The sequence below is a fragment of the Agelaius phoeniceus genome, chromosome 21 (assembly GCF_051311805.1).
Source record: "Agelaius phoeniceus isolate bAgePho1 chromosome 21, bAgePho1.hap1, whole genome shotgun sequence".
Taxonomy (NCBI): domain Eukaryota; kingdom Metazoa; phylum Chordata; class Aves; order Passeriformes; family Icteridae; genus Agelaius; species Agelaius phoeniceus.
Window position 1 is genome coordinate 1,574,924 of NC_135285.1, and position 23,378 is coordinate 1,598,301.

The window sequence follows — 23,378 nt, forward strand, 5'->3', positions numbered from 1 at the left end:
AGGCTGCAGCATTCCTGGTGCTGGCTGTAACAGGGCTGCACACCCCCTGTAAACTCTGTGAAATGTTGGTACAGGCACCTTCCAGTGCTCCTTCCTATCCAAGTAGGATGATATCACCAATTCCAACATGCAGAAAACACAACTGGAAATCCTGGCTGGCTTAAGGAATACCAAATCTGAAAAATAGTGGATTGCAGGGTTTGGGGTTCTGATACTTGCACCTTGAAAACACCATCAGATTATAGTCTTAGTTTTCCTTTGTGACTCAATTTTAAATTAAACTCGTGGTAAAAGGAGCAGCTGAAAGACAGAAATGCTTATGGGAGGCATGGAGGTGGTGTAAGACACACATGAGCCAGGAGCGAAGCTTCACCACCCAGCAAAAGAGCACTGAGAGCAAAAGGAAGCTGGTGTGATTAAACAGGAGCATGTGGGATACTCAGAGTAAGAAGAAATCCTTGGTAAATTGAACTTGTGTCCAAATGTAAGAGATGGAAAGAATAACATTTGGCAGGTGAAATGTAGAACAAGCAAAGAAACAAACCAACCCAGCCAAATAATGCAAAGAAAAATTAATATGAGGACTGTTCAAGTCATAAAACTTGAATGAGTAGTTTTGAAAAAATCAGGAGCAGGGGAACTGCTGGAGTCAGCAGAGACTGATGCACAGCAAAGGGAAGGGCTGACCTGAAGATGAAAGCCTCAGCAGAAGAAAATCCAGTGACTTGTTTGCATATGTGTTCCCTGTGAAAGAGCTGGTGGAGTTCACATGGGAATACTCCATATGGAGAGCTCCACAGGGAATCTGCTCAGAGCAGAAGTGCTTGCAGGAGAGATGAAAGTTCAGCTGAAATGAGCAGCAACAAGTCGCCAGGACCAGACGGTGCCACCTACGGCTCCGAGGGAGCTCAGGGAGGAACAAGCTGAGCTCCCAGCTGGGATGGCGACCTCTCCCTCGGTACAATGTCACAGCAAATGGCACAGCGGCTTCTGGAAGGAATTTCGAACTACAGCCACCTGCACTTCGTGAATTCATGGATGCTGTGGTGCAGCACCAATGGCTGAGTACTGAGGAGGAGTCAGTGTGGGTTCTGTACGGGGAAATCAGCTTCAAAACTTTACTGGAATTGCTTCAATTCCAGGCATCAAACAAGCAGGGAAAAGGGGATTTGGTTGGGACAGTTTGAACTGCATTCAATGATGACTTTGCTCAAGGCACTTAAGGAAGAAAAGTTGCTGGTCAAAAAGGGAAATGTCACAAAGACAACTGTTTAAAAGACAGGAAAGGAGTAGAAGGGAGGGTTTTTATGGTGGTGGGAGGTAAACAGCTGGATGTCCAATAGATTTAAAAAAACATTAGAAAAAAGGTAATGTATAATGAAACTGACAAAATCCACTGATTATTCAGTGTAATGATAATATAATAAAGGCTGAGTGAATTGCAGAAGGATGTTATGAGAGAGTGGGAGATGAAATTCAGTGTCAATAAATGTAGGGTTGGTTATGGGAAAACAGCAAACGGCCCAGCCTTGGCTGATTTAACTCAGCAAGGAGACATTTGGGTCTGCAGGGTTTCCGCCAGGGAGCAGCGGCAGCGCAGGCTCCAGGGCAGCGCAGGGAGCGGCACCGCGGCGGGAATGGCTGCGGGGCGCATCCCGAGGGGCAGAACCCGCCCTGAGCCGGGGAAAGGACTGAGGGGAGAGGGAAAAGCTGAGGGGAGAGGGAAAGGACTGAGGGGAGAGGGAAAGGACTGAGGGGAGAGGGAAAGGACTGAAGGGAAAGGGAAAGGACTGAAGGGAAAGGGAAAGGACTGAAGGGAGAGGGAAAGGACTGAGGGGAGAGGGAAAGGACTGAGGGGAGAGGGAAAGGCTGAGAGGGCAGCGCCCAGGAGCGCTCCGAGCCCCGGAACGGCTTCTGCGCAGGGACAGCGGCACCAGCCCGGGTGTGCTCGGGCCGGGCCGGGCTGGGGAAGGGCTCTAAGGGAGGCGCTGGGGGATGGCGAGGAAAGGCTGAGCCCGGATTTCCCAGTGAGCGGCTGCCGGGTTCAGGGCACGGGTCCCTCCCGAGGGGGCGCTGGAGCCGCAGCTCCTTCCCTAGGCAAGGACACATCGGGCGGGAGCTCGGACAGGCGAAGGGAGCACCCAAAGCCCGGCGGGAGCCCCGCGTGGGCGGCCAGCCCGGCCGGGGGAAGAGGCGGCTCCGCGGGGGCAGCTCCGCCCCGGGCCCGCCCTGACCGGGAAGCAGACGGGGCCGGCCCCGCCTCCCCGGAGCCTCCCGGGAGCCGCCCCGGCGGCGCAGCAGGGCCCGGCCCGCCATGGCCGCGCCGTGCAGGACGCGCACGCTGCAGGTGGTGGACACGGAGTTCAGCGCGGACGCGGTGGAGTGGTGCCCGGTGGAGGGCTGGCACAGCATCCTGGCCTGCGGCACCTACCACCTGCGCCCGCCCGAGCAGGTGAGCCCGGCCCCGGCCCCGCTCCGGGGCGAGTCCTTATCCCTATCCCTGTCTGTGCCCGGTACCGCTCCGGGGCGAGCCCCGGCCCCATCCCCGTCTGTGCCCGGTACCGCTCCGGGGCGAGCCCCGGCCCCATCCCCGTCTGTGCCCGGTACCGCTCCGGGGCGAGTCCTTATCCCCATCCCCGTCTGTGCCCGGTACCGCTCCGGGGCGAGTCCTTATCCCCATCCCCGTCTGTGCCCGGTACCGCTCCGGGGCGAGCCCCGGCCCCATCCCCGTCTGTGCCCGGTACCGCTCCGGGGCGAGCCCCGGCCCCATCCCAGTTTGTGCCCGGTACCGCTCCGGGGAGAGCCCCGGCCCCATCCCCGTCTGTGCTCGGTACCGCTCCGGGGTGAGCCCCGGCCCCATCGCTGGCCGCCACCGCAGCAGAGCGAGCCCCGTCCCCGCCTGGCCCCGCTCCGGGCGAGCCGCATCCCCATCCCCGGTGCTGCCGGTCCCCGCGGCGGGGCCGTGCCTTGTCCCGGCTGGGGCGGCTCGAGGGGGGCAGAGGGGCCCCTCCGGTGAGCGTGGCTGTCTCCCTTCATCCCTTCTCTCCTTTCATCCCTCAAGGCTGTGACTGAGCAAGTGGCAGCCTCAGCCCAGCTCCTCGCTCCTAGCAGGATCTCCAGGAGGCAGAAGCGCGGCTGAGCTTGCCCCGTTCTTTCCCGTGTTTGCCACAGAGCGATTCCCGGGGGAGCAGTGCGGCCTGTGACCGGACGGGGCGGCTCTACCTGTACCACTACAACGAGGAGCAGCCCTACATCCCGCTGACCGAGATCCAGCGCATCGACACGGCCGCCATCCTGGACATCAAATGGTAACTCCGGCCCGCCAGGCTCGGTGCCACCGCAGCACGCTCTGCTCCTCCCGGCATCCTTTTTTGGCATGGCAGCAACAGCAATAGTTACTAATGGAACAGTTCCTGACTTCTTGGAGGGAAATACTTTCCAGTTTGTTCCAGTGAGCAAAGACTGCCTTGTTTCTGTTTTATACTTTCTGCTCACTGGACTGATGACTTTGTACCTCATTTATTTATATAATAACATATAGTAGATCTCCCTTGTACAGAATCCCCTCCTTGCAGGTGTGTGGGAACTTGAGGAGCCTTAGATTTTCTTAATGTGAGATTTTTTTAGTTACATACCTTCTTCTTGTGCATGTTGGAATGAAAGTTATGGCTTTGCTCTCTTCCTAAAATACAAGAAAGATAGACATTGGAGTCCTGTTTAACTTGATCTTTTAGGTGCCACATTCCTGTTGCAGAACATCCCATGGTTGGCATCGCAAACTCCACAGGTGCCGTGGAATTTTGCCACCTGACTGGAAGTGAGGTGGGTGGATGCAATGCCTGCTGCTGCTGAAGCTGGTTTTAAGCCATGTTTGTTACATCTCTACATTTACTGGTAGTGTGTATAGGCTTGCAGGAAAGCTGGTTTCCATGGCTTCCTCAGCATGCTTAGCTTTTTAAATACTTGTTTTGTCCTCTGATAATGTTTGTCATAAATTCTATGAATTTGTTCACGGTGCCAGAGAGTTGGGTTGGGCTCTACCCATCTGCAGAGTCGGGGAGGAGAGGCAGGAGGAGGGAAGAAGCAAACGCTGAAAACAAGTATGGCCTGACTGGGAAACATCAGAAAGTGCAAAGCTGATAAAAGCAGGGAGGATTTTTGGAGTGGGGTTTCTTTTGATGGTGAGAGAAGAGGGTGACCAGAGCCAGTCTCACAGAGCAAAGAAAGCAGAGGCCAGTGTGTAAAGGAATTCAGCAGTCAGGTCATCACTTCTGCTACACTTCATCACTCCCTGAGAAGCAGCAGAGTTTAAGGGAGGTTTGGTGGGAGATGAGCAGCAGAAGGGTGGGATCCTGTGTGTGCAGCATGGTTTGCCCCTCAGCCAGCACTGGATGATTGTACAGTGCTGTGGCACATTTCATTGCTTCTTCAGTGTGGGACCCTCATTTGCTCATCATTCTTTGGAAAACCTGTTTCTGTGGGAAGCAGTGCACCTGTCATTACGTGCCTGCTCTCTTTCCAGTCTTAATGCTGTCCTTTTGTTTCCAGTAGAAGAACAGCTGCATGTTGGAGCCACGCTTCAGGGTGGATCTCGGGGCACAGTGCCTGGCCTTGTCCCTGGACTGGTCCACTGGACGAGAGCAGTGGTGAGGATGGGAGATGGAGGCTGGGGCTGGAGCCCAGGGTGTGTGGGACAACTTTCAGGAGAAGTTGAGCGCTTGGATGAAGCAGCCTTTAGTGATTTTGACTTTCTTGATCCCAGCTGGCTCCCTGGCCCTGCTCTAGAAGTAGCTCTTTCCAGAGCAAAGGTAACAGGAACACAAGCACTGGCCACTGGAGCAGGAGCAGAGAATAAACCAACAACAAATGGGAGGTTGTGCTCTGGGGAATGGCAGCAGGTGAGCCAGGGATGTGTCTTCTGCTGCCTTTGTTAAAAAGAAAGACCAGAATGGGATGCAAATGGAGCTGCTGGTACCAACTCTGCTCTTAGAACAGCTGAAATTTTAGTGTGAAGTTCTCCTTAAGAACTGCTAATAATAGCACATGTAGGAAGTTTAATCATGGATTAGTGAGAAACAGGAGAGAATTGGTTAGGAAGTGGCTCCTTCTTCTCTCAGCTGCTCATACATGAGATGTCAGAAACAGCATTGCTGTGTGAAATAAGCTGAATTAGCTGTACCTTGAAAGGGAGTGGGGGTTAAGATGTTTTGTAGGTGAAAATGAAGAGTGGTGCCTTTGGTGTGAGGCTGGAAACCAGGGGGATCAGACAGTCATTGCTTAATGCTGTAGGGCAAATTTGCTAATTAAAGCAATTTCTGTGTGTGCTAATGTGTTAATGAATAAGTAGAATTGCCAGTTAGACTTCCTTCTTACATTCCTCCTTTTTTTTGTCTCTGTCCTACATGATAAATGATTGTTGCCATGATGAAATGCCCCTTTAAACCTGTCATTGTTGTCACTTGAGAGACCAGTAACTTCTCCTAGAAGCCAAATGTACATTGTTCACATCTCTGAAGGAAGGGGCTGGCCCTGTATCTCTTATGTGGGAATTTGGGAGATTCAAATTTTGGGAGTGTGGTTGAATCATTTGATACAGAACTGGAGAGAAGCCCCAGGCCACCAAAGCAGTGCCTGCAGTTGCAGGTAACCAAACAGAAGGGACCTAGTTCATGTCAGGGAATGCCAGAAAATCTCTGCACTGGGAATTGCAAAACATTTGCCAGTGCTCCAAGGTCATTGTGTCTAGAAACTGTAACTGTACTGTGGCACAGGAAGAGAGCAGGAAAGGTCAGGATCAGCCAGTGCTTTGGGTTTCAGTGATAGCAAGGAAATAAAACATCTCTTTGTACTCCAGAAGAGGGAAGAGGCTCTGAAAGGGCATTGTCAGTCTGACTTGGAGGAAAAAAAGAAAAAGAACCCTCTTCACATGGAATTTGTTTATTGATGTAATGTGAAGCATGTAAGAAGTTTTGCATCTCTGAGAAAGATGAGAGCCAGTTCCTTCCCTGACCTGGGTGTGAGTGGTTGCTCCCTGTGAGAGCAGAGAGTGGCAGTCCCTGGGGCAGGTGATTTTAAGATGAAGCTGGAAAGAATTGTATGAATGTGTCATTCCTGCCACCATGCTGCCAGTCTCTACCAGTGTTTATTTGAATTGAAATACTTGATTATTGCAGTAATTCCCAATGTTTTTTGTGTACCCTGCTGTAGTGGATGTCCTTTAAGAGTGATCAGCAGTGATTCAGAGGGGAAGCTGAATCTTTTCTCCATAGATGAATCTGCTCCTTCCGTGCATGTCCTGAACCAGTGGGAAGCTCACAAATTTGAGGCCTGGATTGCTGCTTTTAATTACTGGGACATTGATATTGTGTATTCAGGTCTGTATGGGCTGGGGATCTCCTTGGGGGTGTTGGGGAGGGGCTCCTTGTCTGGGGATGTGTTCCTTGGGCTTTTACTTTCCAGGGATGGGTGAGCTGCTTGCATCACCTCTTGACAGAGCTGGGTCCTCTGATTAGGGGTGGAAGGCTTCATTTCTTGATGGTGGAAAAGGGTTGGAGTTAATTAGGAGAAGCTGTACCCTGAAAACTGTACTTTGGGTGACTTGGCAAAAAAGATTATATTCTCCTGCAGTATGCTAAGAGCCAGAGAGCTCTTTGAGTCCAGTCTTTATAACTCCTAATTCTTTTTCTTTCCAAAAAGGAGGGTACCACCATATTGATACCACATGTGTTTCCTGTGGTGCTGAGCATTGGGAGCCTAATGTGATTTTTGGTGTGTCTGTTAAATTCTGTGAGATCCCAGGGCTGGAAAGCATCAGCTCTGTGTCACAGACTGCCCTGAGCTGGAAGGAGCCACCAGGATCCCCCAGCCCAGCCCCTGTCCCTGCCCAGCCCCTGTCCCAGCAACCCCAGCCTGGGCATCCCTGGCAGCGCTGCCCAAAGGCTCCTGGAGCTCTGGCAGCCTCGGGGCCGTGCCCATTCCCTGGGGAGCCTGGGCAGTGCCAGCACCCTCTGGGGGAAGAACCTTGCCCTGAGCTCCAGCCTGAGCTGCCCTGGCCCAGCCCCAGCCGTGCCCTGGCTCCTGTCCCTGTCCCAGAGCAGAGGTGGGAGCTGCCCCTTGGGAGGAGCTGCAGATCCCTGGCACTGCTTTGCCCCATGCTCAGGGCTGGTGCTGAGGGTCACAGTGTTTTGTCCCTGGGCAGGAGGGGATGACAGCCTGCTCAAGGGCTGGGACACCAGGTGCAGTCCGGAGGCTCCAGTCTTCACCAGCAGGAGGTGAGTGAGACCTGTCCATGCCCAGCCCTCCAGCAGTGGGGTGGGAACCCTCGCTGCTGCCCTGCCCCTGCCCCTACCCAAGCCACTGAATTCAGACATGTGCAGTGATAGTGGCTGCTGGTTCTGCCTCCCCTGGGAAATAGAGGCATCTATTAGGCTTTTTTCATCAGAACAACTTCAGGTTGAAACTTTCTTCTCTGTGTCCTTTAACACAATAAACCAAGTGCTGACTTCCACATGTGAAGAAGGCGGTAGTTTCCTTCTAAAAAAGAATCCTGATTTATACTTTTATTTTGGCAATTTTTGTGTGTGTTAAGTTTGGATATATTATTATGGAATGTTTTTTAGAAAATATTTTTTCTCCACTGGTTAGTTATTTGAAGTGATCTCTTTTCTATCTTATTTTAAAAAATGGTTAAAACAATATACACAGCTCTCCAGTGGAATTCTGTATGTAAACTTAAATTACACTGGGGACTATGGCTATGGAAATACTAATTTTGGGAGTAGAGTCTCCTGGGAATGGAGGTGTTCTGCTGGAATTCTTAGGGCCTTTGAGCAGCAGTGTATGGGGTAAATATTACTAGAAAATACTTGTGCTGAGAGATGATGTGAGTAGGAGTTTTGTCCCTGGGAAGGCTGTTGGACTCAGTAGATGAAAATCTGCTTGGGTAGGTCACTGGACTGAAATTTTGAGCTTACCTCTCCTGAGACACCTTGATGAAATAATGCGGACTCAAAATCCTTTAAATTCAAGGGAGAAGCCCTTCTCAAAATGCTGTCTTTTCCCTCTGCAGACATTCCATGGGTGTGTGCAGCATTCAGTGCAGTCCCCACCGGGAGAATCTCCTGGCCACAGGCAGGTGAGGCCCTTCCAGCTGCTCTCCCCTGGTGTGCCCAACCCATTCAGGCTGCTGCCTCTGCAGGAATTCCATGTGGTGCAGAGCATGTGGCCTTTCCTACCTTTGTCCTGTGCCCTGACCTGGCTGTGCTTTTCTGCCTGTCGGTGTTGTGTCCCCAGCTACGATGAGCACGTGCTGCTGTGGGACACCAGGAACATGAGGCAGCCTCTGGCTGACACCCACGTGGAAGGTGGGGTGTGGAGGCTGAAGTGGCACCCCACGTGTGACTTCGTGCTCTTGGCAGCCTGCATGCAGAGTGGCTTCAAGATCCTGGACTGCCGCGGGAGCCTGGGTGAGTGTCTGGGGAGCAGAGGTGCTCCAGGGCTGCTCTGTGCGCTCCTTCACTGCCCCCAGGTTCATGGGGAGCTCCAGCTCTTGCTGGAAGGACTGAGATGGTGTTAATAGCCATCTGTTCTAGTTTGAGGTAACTTCCAGCTTTTCCACATCTGGGCACTCTTTTGGTCTGCTTGGTTGTGCCAAGGCCTGTCACTGTGTGTGTGTAAATCTCCCAAAGCTTTTTTTCACGGGAGGAAAGCCTTTGTGGTTGGTGTGAGGGCACAACCACTCTGGGTTTGTGTGCATTGTGCTGGTTCAGAGAGGTGCTTCTGACTGTCAGGTGGTGCTTTCCTGTTAGCAGGAGTCACTGACCTGCTGGGGAGACAGTTATTGCCTCAGGAAGGAAGTGCTCTGCAGCCTGGTTAATCCAGAATAACATGAATAAGCCCTTCATGTGAATGATGAGGTACTTCATGGTGGAAAAGCCCTTTGCATTCACATTACAAATGCAATCTGACAGAGGATGGCTGGGCTCCTGGGATCTCCAGACCTTGGCCAGATTAACAGCTTAGGAAATGAGGGTGGCATTTCTCCTGTGTGGGGAAGGAAGGAACTCACTGTGAGAGTCAATGCAGTGTGTTAATAACCAGGACCTGGAAATCCCCCAGGTGTGTTCATGGCTCAGTGAAGGTTGTGGTGTGATCAGTCTTGTCCATCTCGAGCCTTTGTAAACACTTCAAATAATGATGCTCTTTCATCTCATGCATGTTAAACCCTCTTCTCCTCTGCTACTGACCCAGGAGGAATCAAGGCCATTGAGAGGTGGCTGAAAAATGGTTAGTACCTCATTCCTCCTGGAATGCTTCACTCAGTGGTGAAGAAGGGAATAACCAGAGAACTCTGCCATGAGGCACAGCCAGTGCTGGAATGGCTGCTGAGCACTCTGCCACAACCCACAACTTGATTTCTAAGTAATTTCATTTATCTTTTTTTTTTTTTTTTCAAGCGGAAAACACAGAGGAATGTATCATCCTGTCATCCTATGTCCTGCACAATTCCTTGGCCTATGGGGCTGACTGGTCAAGGCTGTGTCCAAGGGATTCCTTGCCTGCCAGCCAGGACCCTGCTGCTGCATGCCAGCCTCAGGAGGAGCTCGTGGGAGCATCAGGGCAAGGAGATGAGAGGCTGAATTTGCAGGTCCAGAACCTGAAGATAATTTATGAATCTCCTACAGCTACTTTTGATGTAATCCTGGATGAGGAGAGTGAAAGCCCTGCTGTGGCACTCACAGCAGGGGCAGGGCCAAAGCTGGCTGGGGATCCTGGACTGCTCAGGGGCTCTGGTTTAAAGGCAGGTTTAGATTTGGCTCCCCAAGGGGCAGATCTGGGGTCAGCCAGCAGCTCTGACTCAGGAGCCAAGAGAGCCAATGGAATGGGCCTGGACAGAGGCAGTGACTCAGCCAGGTCTCCAGACAGCCCCAAAGAAATGAGCATTGTGGCCACTTGTTCTTTCTATGACAACATCCTCCATGTCTGGAGGTGGGAGATGAGCCTGGTGACCCCTCCAGATGTGCCAAGTCCTAGATCTCCATCCAAAGGAACAGCTGAAAGTTTGCATTGACCAGCCCCAATGGAAGAGGGAGGAAAACTCCTGAACTGAGAGTGACAGCTGAGCCTAATGCCCTGACTTCTGCTGGGCTTTGCCATCTTACTGCTGAGCTTGGGAGTCCTCCAAGGCCAACACTGCTGGGATTCCTCAAGTTCTGTTTTCAGCACAGGGAAGCCTTTGCTTAGAGGCCTGTGGTTATGGCCAAGACAGGTTTATTTAGTTTTTCCCTTAATGTCCCAGTTCCTCTCACAGGCTGCTGCTTTGTACCTCAGATCTGACTCCTTTCAAGGCTGGTTTGCATTTCACAATGGATCTGTCAGGCCCCTTCTCCTCCTTCCCTCACAAACCAGACTTGGCTGTGCTGCTGTGCAGACCCAGGAAGTGATCAGAAGGTTTCCTGAATGTCTCAGAAAAGCCCCTGGGCAGAGGCTTGGCTGTGTGATGGGAGGAGAGCTCAGACAGGCCAGATGCAGTGCAATGTGCTCACAGTGATGTTTAACAGAGAGAAGTTCTGGTTCAGAAGGAAGTGCAGACTGTCTGTGTGATGGGAAGTGCTGTGGGATCCTCCTTGTGAGGGTCCTGGTGCTTCTCCATCATTTTCCATCACTCATCACCTGACTGCAGATTCCTTCATCATTCCCAGCTGAGCACACCCTGGTTCAGATAAATCCTGTAGTGACCCCACCATGTTTTAGTGCCACTCAACCACCCCCATGGCCTCTCCATATTCAGCTCATTCTTTCTGCTCTCCACAGAGCCACCTTTAGGTCCAAAGGCAAGCTCAGTTCTTAAAAGGTGAACAGCTTTAAGATCAAAACCTCCAAAAAGTATAAGTGGTGTTTCTTGACATCTTTTTAAATTTGAAATAAGTACAGAAACCAAAATCTTAACAGCATTGCCCTGACTACCTCCAGGAATGGCTGCAGGATTTCTCATGGTTGCTCCATTAGCTCTCTTTTTTTCACTGTGAAACATCAGCTAAACACCCTTTCTGGAACATTTCTCTATTGTTAGAAACAAAAAACCAGCTTAAACTAGATCAGTAACCTTTAGCATGCACGATTGGTCTTTGAAGGTCCTAAAGAATGAGTTGTGTGGAGGGAAAGAAACACCAGCAACAGGTCTCTGTGTAACAGTGCTGCAGCTAAAAGAGGTGCAGCAGGTGAGAACTTTGCTGCTTTGTAACCCCTTTCTCAAGGGTGAATGTGTATTTTAGCAAACATTCTGGAGCACTGTTACATGAAGATTCATATTAGTAATGAAAACAAGAGCTTTTGCTAAAGAAAAACATGCTATTTTTGGATGTTTCTAAAATAAAACCAATATAAATGATTTATCTTTTTTTGGTTGTTTTGAGTTTAAAAAAAAAAGAAAAAAAGACTCGACAGTCCTTGTGAGGACCTTCTGCCCTGGCCTGGGCCAGCTCGGGCTCCAGGGGTGAATATTCTTTGGGAGGCGGAGTGGACAATCCAGTTTCCTGGGAAAGCCGAGGGTGTGTCCCTGTATCTGTTTTAAAGGTTGTAATGGCTTTTATTGCCCTGTGAGAGCAGCGGGAACAGCCCCAGGGCAGCGAGGCTGCAGCGGTGACACCCACTGGGACCAGCCTGGTTTAGGCTTTAGGCCAGGCCTTGCTTTGCTCAGAGCAATGAGGTGAGCCAGTTCTGATCTGCCTTCCCACGGCGTGTGAGGCAAATGATGTGCTGAAGAGCAAGGTGGAATTGGCAGCAAAGGGCAGAGGATTTCCTGCTCTCCAGCCCTGCATCCCCCTCCAGGCAGCTGCCAAGTGCCCTGCGGGGCAGCAAGGCTCCCAAGGGAAGGGATGAAGGGCCACGGCTGCCAACAGCAACAGCAGCAAGGCAGTAAAAGCCACGTGTGTGTGACTTGTTCTGATCAGCTTCACAGGAGGGGAAAAATGCAGAGCTCAGTTAGAAAAGCTGTGCCTTCCCCATCCCCACTGTGGCTGCTCCCTGAGCACAGCTCATCCTTGTGTCACTGGGGCTGCAGCACCCCCACTCCATCACAGCCCTGCCCAGCCCCGAAAATGTGGGGGTTTAAACCCCCCACACCACTGTAAGAACTCAGCTGGCAGCCCTTATTACAGACCGAGTGCTCACACACCATCCACTCATCTTCCTTTCTCCCAAAGTGAACACTTCCAGTCTTAATTTAATTTTTAAAGTTTAATTCCTAAACTTTGCAGTACTTTTTCTTTAGAAATGTCATGGACTCCTCATCCTCAGAACCCCAGAGAGGGCTCTGCTCACCGGGCACATGTCTCCCAGAGCATCACCAGTCATGGATGGGAAATCAAACCACAGATTTCACTAGGACTCAAATCAGATATTACAGAAGAGCAAGGCAGAAGGATTTGCTTTAACGTCCAGTGACGGAGCCTGTCCCGCGTTGCCCGGCGGTATCACCGCCTGCTCCCTACCGCACGTAGTTCTTGGGGAAGAGCTGGAAGAGCTTGCCCTCCTGCGTGGGCTCGAAGCCGTACTTCTCCAGGTTGTTGGGGTCGAATGTGCCGTCCTTCACGTCCTTCTCGATGCGCGGAGCCACCAGCTGGTCGAAGAGCTGCTTGGCCGTCATGGGCGGCTCGGAGCCCTCGGGGGCGCGGTAGGACACGTAGGGCCGCAGCTTGAAGCCCGTCAGGTCGGGCACGACGAACTCGGGCACCATCTCCTTGACGAGGAGGAACTTCTTGTTGCGGGTGAGCACGCCCAGCTTCTTGGCACCGCGGCCCTTGTTGTGGCTCCGTGGGCCGCGCTTGCTGGTGAACGGCGACACGCGGTCGGCGCCGCGCACCAGCCCGCGGACCAGCTGGGTCAGCAGCCCCATGCCGGGCACCGGGGGCTCAGCGGGGCCGGAGCCGGGCCTTGCGTGCACCGGAGGCTCAGCGGGGCCGGAGCCGGGCCCTACAGACACCGGGGGCTCAGCGAGCCGGGCTGGTCCCTAAGGGCAGCCGGTAGCTCAGAGAGACTGGATCAGTCCCCGCGGAATTAGCGAGTCCAGGAGAGCACCGGGGGGGCCAGCAGAGGCGGAGCCGGTCCCTGCGAGCACAGGCACCTCCCCGAACCGCGCCGGGGCCGGGTCCCCCTCACGACCCAGAGTGGCCCCGCGACGCTCCCGCCTCCGCACACCCCAACACCGCCCGCTCCCATTGGCCGGGCCGCTCCAGCCAATCAGCGGCGCCGATACTGCCCCCGCGCGGCCCGCGAACCGAACGGCTCCAGGGGGACTTTCCCCGCCAATCAGCAGCGAGCGGCCCGCGGCTGGGCGGGGCCTGGCGCGGCCGCGCCCCCTGGCGGCAGCGGGCGGGGTCTGCGCTCGGCGCCCTTCGCCCCCGGCCCGGGGACCGCGAGCGCTGGGGACAGAGACCGGGACCGGCGCCGGGGCTGGCACCGCGACCGGCACCGGGATGATGGCGGAGGAAGAAGCAGGTGAGAGGGTGCCGGGGATCGCCGGAGCGCGGCGGCAGGACGCGGGCCTGGCGGGCTGGTGCAGCCGCGCGGTGCCCCCGGCGGTGCCGGTGCCCCAGGCCCGGCGGGAGGAGTTGTTGTTGTTGTCGTCTTGTTCGGAGCCCATGTCCCGAGCTCTGGCCTGGCGGAACCGGGCCGGGAGAGCGCCCGAGGATGGCCGGGAGAGCGCCCGGGGCTGGCCGGGAGAGCGAGCTGGGTCCGGCCGGAGGTGCCCATGAGGGTTACCCGCGGTCGGTGCCGGTCCCTGCCCGGGCCGGGTCGGGGCTGTCCCCGGTCTGTCCCCGGGCAGGGTCGGTGCTGTCCCCGGGCTGGGTCGGGGCTGTGACCAGGCAGGGTCAGTGCTGTCCCCGGGCAGGGTCGGTGCTGTCCCCGGTCTGTCCCCGGGCTGTCCCCGGGCAGGGTCGGGGCTGTGACCAGGCAGGGTCGGGGCTGTCCCCGGGCAGGGTCAGTGCTGTCCCCGGTCTGTCCCCGGGCAGGGTCAGTGCTGTCCCCGGGCAGGGTCGGGGCTGTGACCAGGCAGGGTCAGTGCTGTCCCCGGGCAGGGTCAGTGCTGTCCCCGGGCTGTCCCCGGGCAGGGTCGGGGCTGTGACCTGGCAGGGTCGGGGCTGTCCCCGAGCTGTCCCCGGGCTGTCCCGAACCGCGGGGCCGCTCCGGTGTTTGCTCTCGGCAGGAGCGGGGCTGGGTCCGGCTGGGCCGCCGGGCTCGGGGCTCTCCCACAGCTCTCTCCGTGTGGAGAGGCTCCCGGGGAGCTCCTGCCTGGATCCCCGTGCTGTGGAGAAGGTTCTTCGGGAAAGTCCCGGCCCCCAGCACTTCCCTGCTGGGTTTTATTGCTCAGCACAAAGGGAGCATAAAGTTAAAAAGTTATTGTTCTCATGTTGTTCAAGAGTTTGCATCGGGAGTCATCTCTTAACTCAGCTTTGTCTTTGCTTTTGTCTTTGCTCTTGCAGCTCCTCCAGACATGGATGAAGGGGAAAACATCACCAGCCTTCAGGTACAATATGCTTTGCTCTTATTTTTGGATTTACTTATTTCCCTGTGAGTGTTTCCAGAAGCTGAAAGCAGCTGTACCTAATTTGATAGCATTGGGACCATGCCTTTAGATGCTTTTACTTTGAAAGAGCCTTTCCTGCTGAGAGTTTTATCCTTCCAAACTTTTGAGGATTGGTCCCATTTTATTGTGTATGTGTTTTATTTCTTGCAAACCATTTATGCTCTGCTTCATATTCTAAACTGTTTTAATAATGCTATGATTAAAATACTTTAGTTTTTATCCTGAAAAAGGAGGAGTTGCAGAATTCTGGCAGACTGCACTTCTTACATTTGTTTTTAATCACACATGTGAAACTCACAGACTAAAAAGGCACATGATGCTTTCCCTAGTCCTGGAAAACAAACCCCATGAGAGGAAATAGTTCTCAAACTGAAAAACACACACAATGTACTTGTACACAGTTAGCAATGTTTTGTGAAAATCCAGGTTCTGTAGTCAAAACAAGGCACGGGTGCCTCTGAGCTGTGAGGAAGCCTTGTGTTTGGGCTAATCCCAATTTTAAGCCCTTGTTTTCAGGGTTGATAAAGCTTTTTCACCCCTGCCTGCCCGGGGAATGTGTCAGTGTTTGCCTTGGACTGCAGTGAGGAGTGGTTGGACTCTCAGCAGTGCTGGGTGCTGGACCCTGGATGGGTGTGAGCTGGACTTGTGAGGCTGCATGTTTATTCACATGTTTGTGCTGATTGCTGCTCAGCCTCGAGTTCCTAAGGAAACCTGGACATCAGGAGGCAGAGAAATGCTCTTTGTGCCAGTCCGTGCTCTGGGCAGGTCACTGCTCATGTTCAGATGCAGGGAGGGCCCTGCAGGGTGGTCCCACAGGCGTTGCCTTCAATGAGAGGAAATTCTGAGGGTTCCTTGGCTTGGGGTGCTGAGCACAGCCCTCCTCAGAGAGGAGCTGCCCTGGTGACTTGGCTGTGACCTCATTCCTGCCCCAGGAGCTGTCACAGCAGTCACTGACACGGCTCAGGTGTCTGCACAGCTCAGCCTGGCTGCTTTGCTTCCTCTGCTTGTCCACAAGGATTGTCCAGGCTGGGAAAGATCCCCCCTGAGTCTGAGCAGGGCAATATCACACTGTCACTCGTGAAAACTTTGCAAGAACCTCTCTGGGGTTCTTGGAGGTCTGAATTTCATCTTTCCCTTCTTGCTTTTCTGTACTGAAGCCCCAGCCTGGACATGTTTGCGTTTTATTCTTTTTCTCCATGGATTTGTTTCTCCCCTTGCAGCAGCAATGTGAGTGTCAGTTGGCAATTACTATTTTTGGTGTTATTTGAGATCATACAGGCCTGGGGAGCAGCAGAACTGTCCATGTCCCAGTGTCCCTGACACTGTCAAGGGGAAATAAATGCATTAAGTGACCAGAACAGACTTCCACCAGGAACTCTGTGTCACCAGGTGTTCTACCTGTTGCTGACACATCTTCAGCTTTTTATTTTTTCAAGATCTTGTGACTGTTCACTGCAATCCCATGAGTAATAATAGTCTGATAAAATAGTGACAGAGTTAGTTTGACTCATATTGGGAAGATAAACACTAAAGTGCTAAAGTGACCTGAGAAGGCAAAGCGAGCACAGGGATCTGTTGAGGTGGCTGGTCTGGCAGGAGTTTCCTTTGTGCTGTAAAACTGGAATTAATTCCATTAGAGAGACCAGTTTGGTGACTTGGTGTGCTCTTCATTTTTCTCTTGGTGGCAAAGCTGAGTTCAGCTGTTGTCCAGATCTGGAACCAGGGGCAGGAATGGGACCTGGGCTGTGTGTAGTGCTTAATTCAAGTGCTTTTAAGGTTCAGAACTTTCAGGGGGGTGTATTTATCCTTGTACTCATGTTGTTTTCACTTGTTCCTAAGAATTGTTTTACCTTTCCCTCCTCTCTCTTAAGTTTTGGGTTGGCATTTGTGAGACTGTTTTAGGTGCTAGGTTTTATCCTGGGTGACACTGCTGGGCACAGGTGCCAGGACAGCACACCTGAGCTCATGTGCATCATCTGCTTTTTATGTGACTTTAATATGCTGGTTTGTGACTTGTTTTCTCAGTCTCATAAAGTCCTTTGCATTCCATTCTCATCCTTGTTGTTCTGAATAATACAGAATGATTTTAAAAAGTGTTCATCTCTGTTTGACCCTGGTTTAGGCCTGAACTGACAGCAACACAAAACTTCCCTACTGATCCCTTTCCACTGAACGTTTCCCTTTGCAATGTGGGTTATAAGTCAAAGAAAAACACAATCCAGTTGGTTGAGGTGTTTTCATGGGGACTTTTCTCCACTTGTGGGAAACTAATTTCACCTTCCTTTTTCTTGCCAGGCTGTGGTGCTGGGAGGTGGGACCCCCATCCTGCAGTTTGTGGAGGACAGGATCCAGACCACCATGGTAAAGTAGAGCTGCAAGCAGCTGGGGGTGCATCCACAGCAGCTTCTCCTGAGCTCCACGAGCTCTGCTGAGCCACTGCCAAACTCTTGAGTGTTGGTTTCTTTGCTCTCACTGTGCATGAGGCAGGAATTAATTGCTGTTATTTAGAATCACAGGCTGGTTTGGGCTGAAAGGGACCCTAAAGCCCATCCAGTTCCATCCCCTGCTATGGCAGGGACACCTCCCACTATTCCAGATGGCTCCCAGCCCTGTCCAGCCTGGCCTTGGGCACTGCCAGGGATCCAGGGGCAGCCCCAGCTGCTCTGGGCACCCTGTGCCAGGGCCTGCCCACCCTCCCAGGGAATAATTCCTGCCCAATATCCCATCCATACCTGCCCTCCTTCATCTTGAGGCCATTCCCCTGTCCCTCCATGCCCTCACACAACCCCTGTACATTGAGTTGATCAGCTCCCAGATCTTTGGGAAGGAAAACATGGAATATTTTCCATGTGATCTTAGGACTGGTCACTGGTGCAGTTTAAACTTCTTGCATATGAGATGTTTGAATTAAAAATTAAGTATTTATGGACGTGCTTGACTTTTAGACATCTCACTGAGCTGAGTGTTCTTCAGCCCTTCAAAAAGTATGTAGTAACTTCTGAAGTTGAAAATCATTAACTTCTTTCTCCCTAAATTCCCTCCCAGCTGACTGGAATTGCAATTGGAGCTGCAGTTGCACTGTTGCTTATAGCAGTTGTTGTGTTTGTCGTGTACAGAAGAGTGAGACAGTCTAGTAAGTACTTGATAACCATGTAAGTTTTAAACCCAATTTTTCCATAAATCTTGAGTCTTTTTGTAATTTTCAGTGGTAGTTGTTTGCTGCAGAGGTGTGGTTCTTGCAGGACAGCAGCTTTAAAGGATGGAGAACTTGTGTTGGTTCCCTTCCCCAGGTGTGAGCCCAGAACTGTCACCTGCAGCACCTGCAGGTTTCATTTCTTTGGGGTGTGAGCAGTGTCAGCCTCAGGACCAGCTGTGAATTCTGCAGAGGAATTCACCCCTGCTGTGATTTCACTGTCACAGATGGAGAAATGATTGAATTAGAGGTTTCCTTGAGGAGATTCAAACTGCCCAAGCCTTCAGTGTGTTTAGAGAGCCCTTTATCTCCTCTGGGGCTGAGGTGGAGCCTCAAGGCAGCCCTGCCTGGGTCTGGCTTGGCCAGGGCTGGGCAATGAGGGATCCCAGCGTGGTTTAAATCCCAAACCCTGCCCACAGGAGCTGTTCTGGAGGCAGCAAAGTGCCCAAGCTGTGCTCAGGTGTTCTCCCAGCTGCTGCAGGGGGTTTCTGATGTGATGCTTCTGTTCCAGAGCAACTTCAGCCCCACGTGCCTCAGTACAGGTTCCGCAAGAGGGACAAAGTGATGTTCTACGGGAGGAAGATCATGAGGAAGGTGAGGGCACCTGGTGAAATCCAGTGTAAAGTTGAGAGGTGTAAAGTTTGCAACACTTCACTGGCAGAGCCTGGCCCAGGGCCTCCAGCCTGTAAATGTCACTGGGATGCTGTGGGTGTTTCAGCTCTCCTGCAGTACTGACTGCATTGCTGGTGGAGCAGCAGCAGCAGCTTCTCTTTCTGGCCAGACCTTTCCTCTTTGAAAAATATTTGCAGCCAGTGAAGGGAGGAATAAATCAATGAATACCTAACTCCTGTATGGAATTGATTAAATATCCCAGAATCCCAGACTGGTTTTGGTTGGAAAAAACCTTAAAGCTCATCCCATTCCACCCCCTGCCATGGGCAGGGACACCTTCCACTGTCCCAGGATGCTCCAAGCCCTGTCCTGGGACACTGCCAGGGATCCAGGGGCAGCCCCAGCTGCTCTGGTCACCCTGTGCCAGGGCCTGCCCACCCTCACAGGGTCCTGGCTGTTCCCTGTGCTGCCAAGTCCAGGTGTGCACTCCCTGCACCCAACATCTGTAGAAAAATAAGGTACAGGGAAGTAACCATCCTTAGTCACCCTGTGTGGAGGAACACTTCCTCCTGTGAACTGCCCCAGCCTCTGCCTCCCACACTTCATTGAGGTGAATTCAAACACTTTGACTTAATTAGACACTGGTGGGTTTAATATTCAGTTCTGGAGCTGTTTCATTGTGTAGGAGGTGGTTGCTCCCTGAATCTTTCATGGCAGGTCAGCCTTTAAGTAGAACTGTGCCAAAAAAGCCTTCAATGAGAGGAAGTTTTGTGTGTGCAACTTCATAATTTTAATAGTCTTGATGATTTTCATGTGCAACTTCATAATTTGAATAATTTTTAACCAAGCTGTTTATATGTAATTCACATAAGTAAAGAATGCTTAGAATTCCACATGGGAAAATAATTTCAGGTAGTTTTTTGTTTGAGTTTTAGACCTTACTTTTTGCTTTTCTTCCTGAGTAAGGCAGAAAACATTACACCCAAACTGCTGTGGGTTGCACTTCCAGGGTTTTTCATAACATACCAAGATTTTATTTAAAAAAAAAAAATCCCTCCAAACTAATTAAAGATTCCTTTTGGGAGAGAAACCTTTTACAGAGATTCAGCTCTTAGGGTGACAAATGGAAAACTGGGAATATTTTGAAAATACTTGATGAGGGGCTTGCTTGGTGTAGCAGTTGTGGTGTTTCTCCAGAGGGTGGCACCTGGGAACTAGGAAATGCAAGGAAAGGCCTTGGGTGTCACCATCACAGCCAGATAGAATCTTGGAATATCCTCAGGGAGAAGGGACCCACCAGGATCCCCCAGCCCAGCCCCTGTCCCTGCCCAGCCCCTGTCCCAGCAAGCCCAGCCTGGGCATCCCTGGCAGCGCTGCCCAAAGGCTCCTGGAGCTCTGGCAGCCTCGGGGCCGTGCCCATTCCCTGGGGAGCCTGGGCAGTGCCAGCACCCTCTGGGGGAAGAGCCTTGCCCTGAGCTCACAGAATTCCCAGAATTCACAGAATCACTGGGTTGGAAGAGACCTTCAAGGTCTAACCCAGCCCCAACCCCTCAGCTAAACCCTGGCACCCAGTGCCACATCCAGGCTTTGTTAAACACACCCAGGGATGGGGACTCCACCACCTCCCTGGGCAGCCATTCCAGAACTTTATCACCCTTTCTGTAAAAAACTTTTTCCTAATATCCAGCCTGAATTTCCCTTGGCACAGCTTGAGGCTGTGTGCTCTGGTTCTCCAGCTGACCTGCCCTGGCCCAGCTCCAGCCACTCCCTGGCTCCTGTCCCTGTCCCAGAGCAGAGATCAGTGCCTTACTCCCCTTCCTGATGCTGAGTGTTCCTGAATGAGAACCACAGCTAGGAATTCTTCTCCTCTACCATCCATTAGCACTGTAGTAGTTGATTGGTAAAATCAAAATATACTTTACTTGCTTTATCTAAAGGAAGTGATCCTGAAGTAGATATTCCAATCCTCCAAGGTGTTACATGAGCTCTTCACTCTGCTCACACTAATGGCTGGTAAATGTGTTGGTGCCTCAGCAGGGTTGGAATTAGCAGGCTGGTTTTTTTTGGTTTTGGGGTTTTGTGACTGTTTTTGTGTCCATATTCCCCCCTAGGTTACAACTCTTCCCAACTCTCTGGTTGGGAACACCGTCCCTCGCCAGCGGATGCGGAAACGGGCAAAGGTTTTATCTCTGGCTAAAAGGTACCTGGGACTTTGGCAAGGGGAAAATTCACATCATGGGGGCTGGTTTGGGGTTTTTGTGGAACTTATCCCTAGCAGAGCCCTTTTCTGTAGCTGTTGGTTTTTCCCAGTCCTGTCAGCTGTGGATCAGCTGGGAGGTTTGCTGGACTGGGATGGTTGTGGTGAGGAGGGGCAAGAGGGTGGGATGTTTTAGCTACTTGATAATGTGGAACTTGGGATGGTGGATTTTAATACTTACTATATGCTTATTTAACATTTCTTATTAGTAAAAATCTAACATTTCCTATTAGTACAAAAGAGGGAGCATCCTGAACTTCCTTTTTCCTTTGTAGGATTCTGCGTATTAAGAAGGAATGTCCAACTCTGCAGAGGAAAGAGCCTCCTCCTTCTTTGCTAGAGGCAGATCTGACTGAATTTGATGTCAAGAATTCCCACTTGCCATCAGAAGTCCTGTACATGCTTAAGAATGTCAGGTAATGTTAAATGGAAAGAGAAATTTAGAGTTTGGTTTTGATGGATGTTCAGGTGATGTGAATATTTGACAGTTTGTGTAAAATCTTGGATTTTACAATTGCATGGTCAGAATCCTGAGGAGGTTGACTGAAATTCATCAGAGCATAAGGACAAAATGAATGACTTTTAATTTTCTGTAAATGTTAAGAAAATAGCTGAGTTTGTTTTAAAAATTAAAAAAAAAGAGATGGGGGAAGAAAAAGGAAGTAGTTTAGTTGTCTCAGCTTGGGAATAGTGCTAATAAATGTGTTCTAACATGAACAGATTTAGTGCATCCTAAAACTTCTGTTTAGGCTGTATCAGGCATTTTTTTTTTGTACAGAAAAGCATCATAATTGGTAAATGTTAATTGGATACCATATTGACAGCTCCCTGGGCTGCAGGATCTTTTACCTCTCTGCCTGAAAAGGTTGCAAATAAATCAAAGTCAACTTAATCCCCACAGCTCTTTGGCAGAAGAAGGGTTGGTCTTTATGGCCCTTCAGCAAGGGGTTAAATTGCTGACACAGCAAAGAGGAGATCTTCCAATCTGTAATTTTGGTTTTGCTTGTGGATGTTCATTTTTCCTCCCAGTTGTGATATAATATAGTCCTGAAGGTCAGTCATTCTCAAATAAAAATGCTATTTCAGTCATCTGAACTTGCTGCTGTGAAATTATGGTCTCCTATGACTAATTGATATTGCAGTAGGATTTGATGGATTGATCCTGATAAATGTGAGCTGTTGGAGCTCTGTACAGAGTGATCAAGTGTGAAACTCATATTTCTCTCTGCCTGGCAGTGACTGACTGGAGTCCAGGTGCACGTTACCAGCAGGAGATGGAATATTCCAAACTTGCAATTCCATGCAGATGACAGGAGCTTTTCCCTCTTTTCAGTATTTCTCCAGTGTCCTGCTTCCATGGGCAGGGCAGCTGCACTTAGAGAGAGGGGAAGTTCCTGGGGTGACTTTTCTCACAGAGTGTGTGTATCTGGCCAGTTTTTATTTTTATCCCCCTTCACAGGCCATGCTGGTGTTTGCTGGAGGAAGTTTGGCTGTCCTTCCTTCTGAGCCTGCATTCCTTGGAGGGTTCCTCCAAGGGATCCCCAGCATTTCCAGCTCTGTGTTTCCTGCTGCTCTTGCACCTTATTTTGGGGAGCTCTTTGGTGCTCCTTCCTTGCAGCTGCTCCTCTTCTCCTCTCAGCTGGAGCTTTGCTAATTTAGGAAGGATTTTCCAAAGGCTGTGGTGATTTCAGGTTTTGCCTTTGCATTTTCTTTGCTGCAGGGTCCTTGGGCACTTTGAGAAGCCCCTGTTCCTGGAGCTGTGCAAGCACATGTTCTTTGTGCAGCTGCACGAGGGCGAGTACATCTTCCGTCCCGGGCAGCTGGACGACAGCATCTACGTGGTGCAGGATGGAAAGCTGGAAGTTTGCATCCAAGAAAGTGTAAGAACCTGTTCAAACTCAGATGTTTGTTAGTTCTTATCTGTCTTACAGTCTCACAAGCTGCGAGTTCTGCAGTACTTTACTCTAACAAGGTAATAAATGGAGACGTAGCTCTCTCTCTACAAGGTCTTTTAAGGATAAACTGTCCAATTAAGAAATGACACCTAAATTATTTTTACTGTTAACCCAATAATCAACTACCCATGCCCTGCAATGTGGACTTTTTTATCCAATTACACAAAACCACCCAAACCCATGAAGAAGGTGAAGAAGAAGGACCAGCCTCCACCCTAAACTCTCCATCTTGCCTTACATATATTACTGTATTCTAAAACCTTCAACTCTGAGTTTTCCACCATGTGATACTACACACTTCTATCAAACTCCACACTCATAATCCCAGTTCTGTCTTTTAGTTTTGGAAGCCTTCTCCATGGCCTTAGGTCAAATGCAGTGTTCTCTTGTGGGTCAGTGCCTGTCAGCACAGAAAGTCTGAAATTCTCAGCATCCAGGGTTCCAACAAGAACCCACTGCTCTGCACTTCCTGAGAGAAATCTGTTGGCACAGCAGATAGGCTGGCATGAATCATTAAGCATTGATTAAACTTAGACATGTGAATCACAGTGGTTTAGGAGGGATTAATCCCAGCTCTTTGGTGCTGTGGTATTTGTAAAGATCAAGGTTTGCAGCAGTCCCTCGTGTCTCAGATGAGAGAGCAGAGCACAAAGCTGATGAGGCAGCTGGAATTATCCTCACACAGGAGATGCAGAAGTTGTTGAGGGAAGACAGGGTGCAAGATGGGCTTGGAAACATTCACCTTTTAAAGGTCATTACAGAAAGGATTTGGGC

General features: G+C 51.2%; 3 protein-coding genes across 7 annotated transcripts in view; 2 read left to right on the forward strand and 1 right to left on the reverse strand.

Moving 5' to 3' along the window:
- Positions 1 to 2,231: 2,231 nt before the first annotated feature.
- On the forward strand, positions 2,232 to 11,389 carry DPH7 (diphthamide biosynthesis 7). The gene is made up of 9 exons (XM_054646275.2): positions 2,232 to 2,452; positions 3,172 to 3,308; positions 3,735 to 3,822; positions 4,552 to 4,646; positions 6,208 to 6,374; positions 7,199 to 7,271; positions 8,069 to 8,134; positions 8,293 to 8,465; positions 9,456 to 11,389. The coding sequence occupies exons 1-9, from the start codon at positions 2,315 to 2,317 to the stop codon at positions 10,067 to 10,069; spliced, it is 1,551 nt and encodes a 516-aa protein (XP_054502250.2). The 5' UTR covers positions 2,232 to 2,314; the 3' UTR covers positions 10,070 to 11,389.
- An 833-nt stretch (positions 11,390 to 12,222) lies between these two features.
- Positions 12,223 to 12,895, reverse strand: MRPL41 (mitochondrial ribosomal protein L41). Its single transcript, XM_054646378.2, has one exon. The coding sequence runs from the start codon at positions 12,893 to 12,895 to the stop codon at positions 12,488 to 12,490; it is 408 nt and encodes a 135-aa protein (XP_054502353.1). The 3' UTR covers positions 12,223 to 12,487.
- Positions 12,896 to 13,330: 435 nt separating this feature from the next.
- PNPLA7 (patatin like domain 7, lysophospholipase) overlaps positions 13,331 to 23,378 on the forward strand; it is a 134,348-nt gene continuing 124,300 nt past the window's right edge. For 3 of the 5 annotated variants that reach the window (XM_054646220.2, XM_054646221.2, XM_077188922.1), the window contains exons 1-8: positions 13,331 to 13,497; positions 14,484 to 14,527; positions 16,883 to 16,948; positions 17,633 to 17,720; positions 18,292 to 18,374; positions 20,504 to 20,592; positions 20,925 to 21,065; positions 22,370 to 22,529. In XM_054646220.2, the coding sequence (XP_054502195.2) occupies positions 13,476 to 13,497; positions 14,484 to 14,527; positions 16,883 to 16,948; positions 17,633 to 17,720; positions 18,292 to 18,374; positions 20,504 to 20,592; positions 20,925 to 21,065; positions 22,370 to 22,529 (693 nt within the window). In that variant the 5' untranslated portion in view covers positions 13,331 to 13,475. Of the gene's footprint in view, positions 13,498 to 14,483; positions 14,528 to 16,882; positions 16,949 to 17,632; positions 17,721 to 18,291; positions 18,375 to 20,503; positions 20,593 to 20,924; positions 21,066 to 22,369; positions 22,530 to 23,378 lie in introns of those variants that run through there. The other 2 variants (XM_077188923.1, XM_077188925.1) reach the window with 2 other exon arrangements.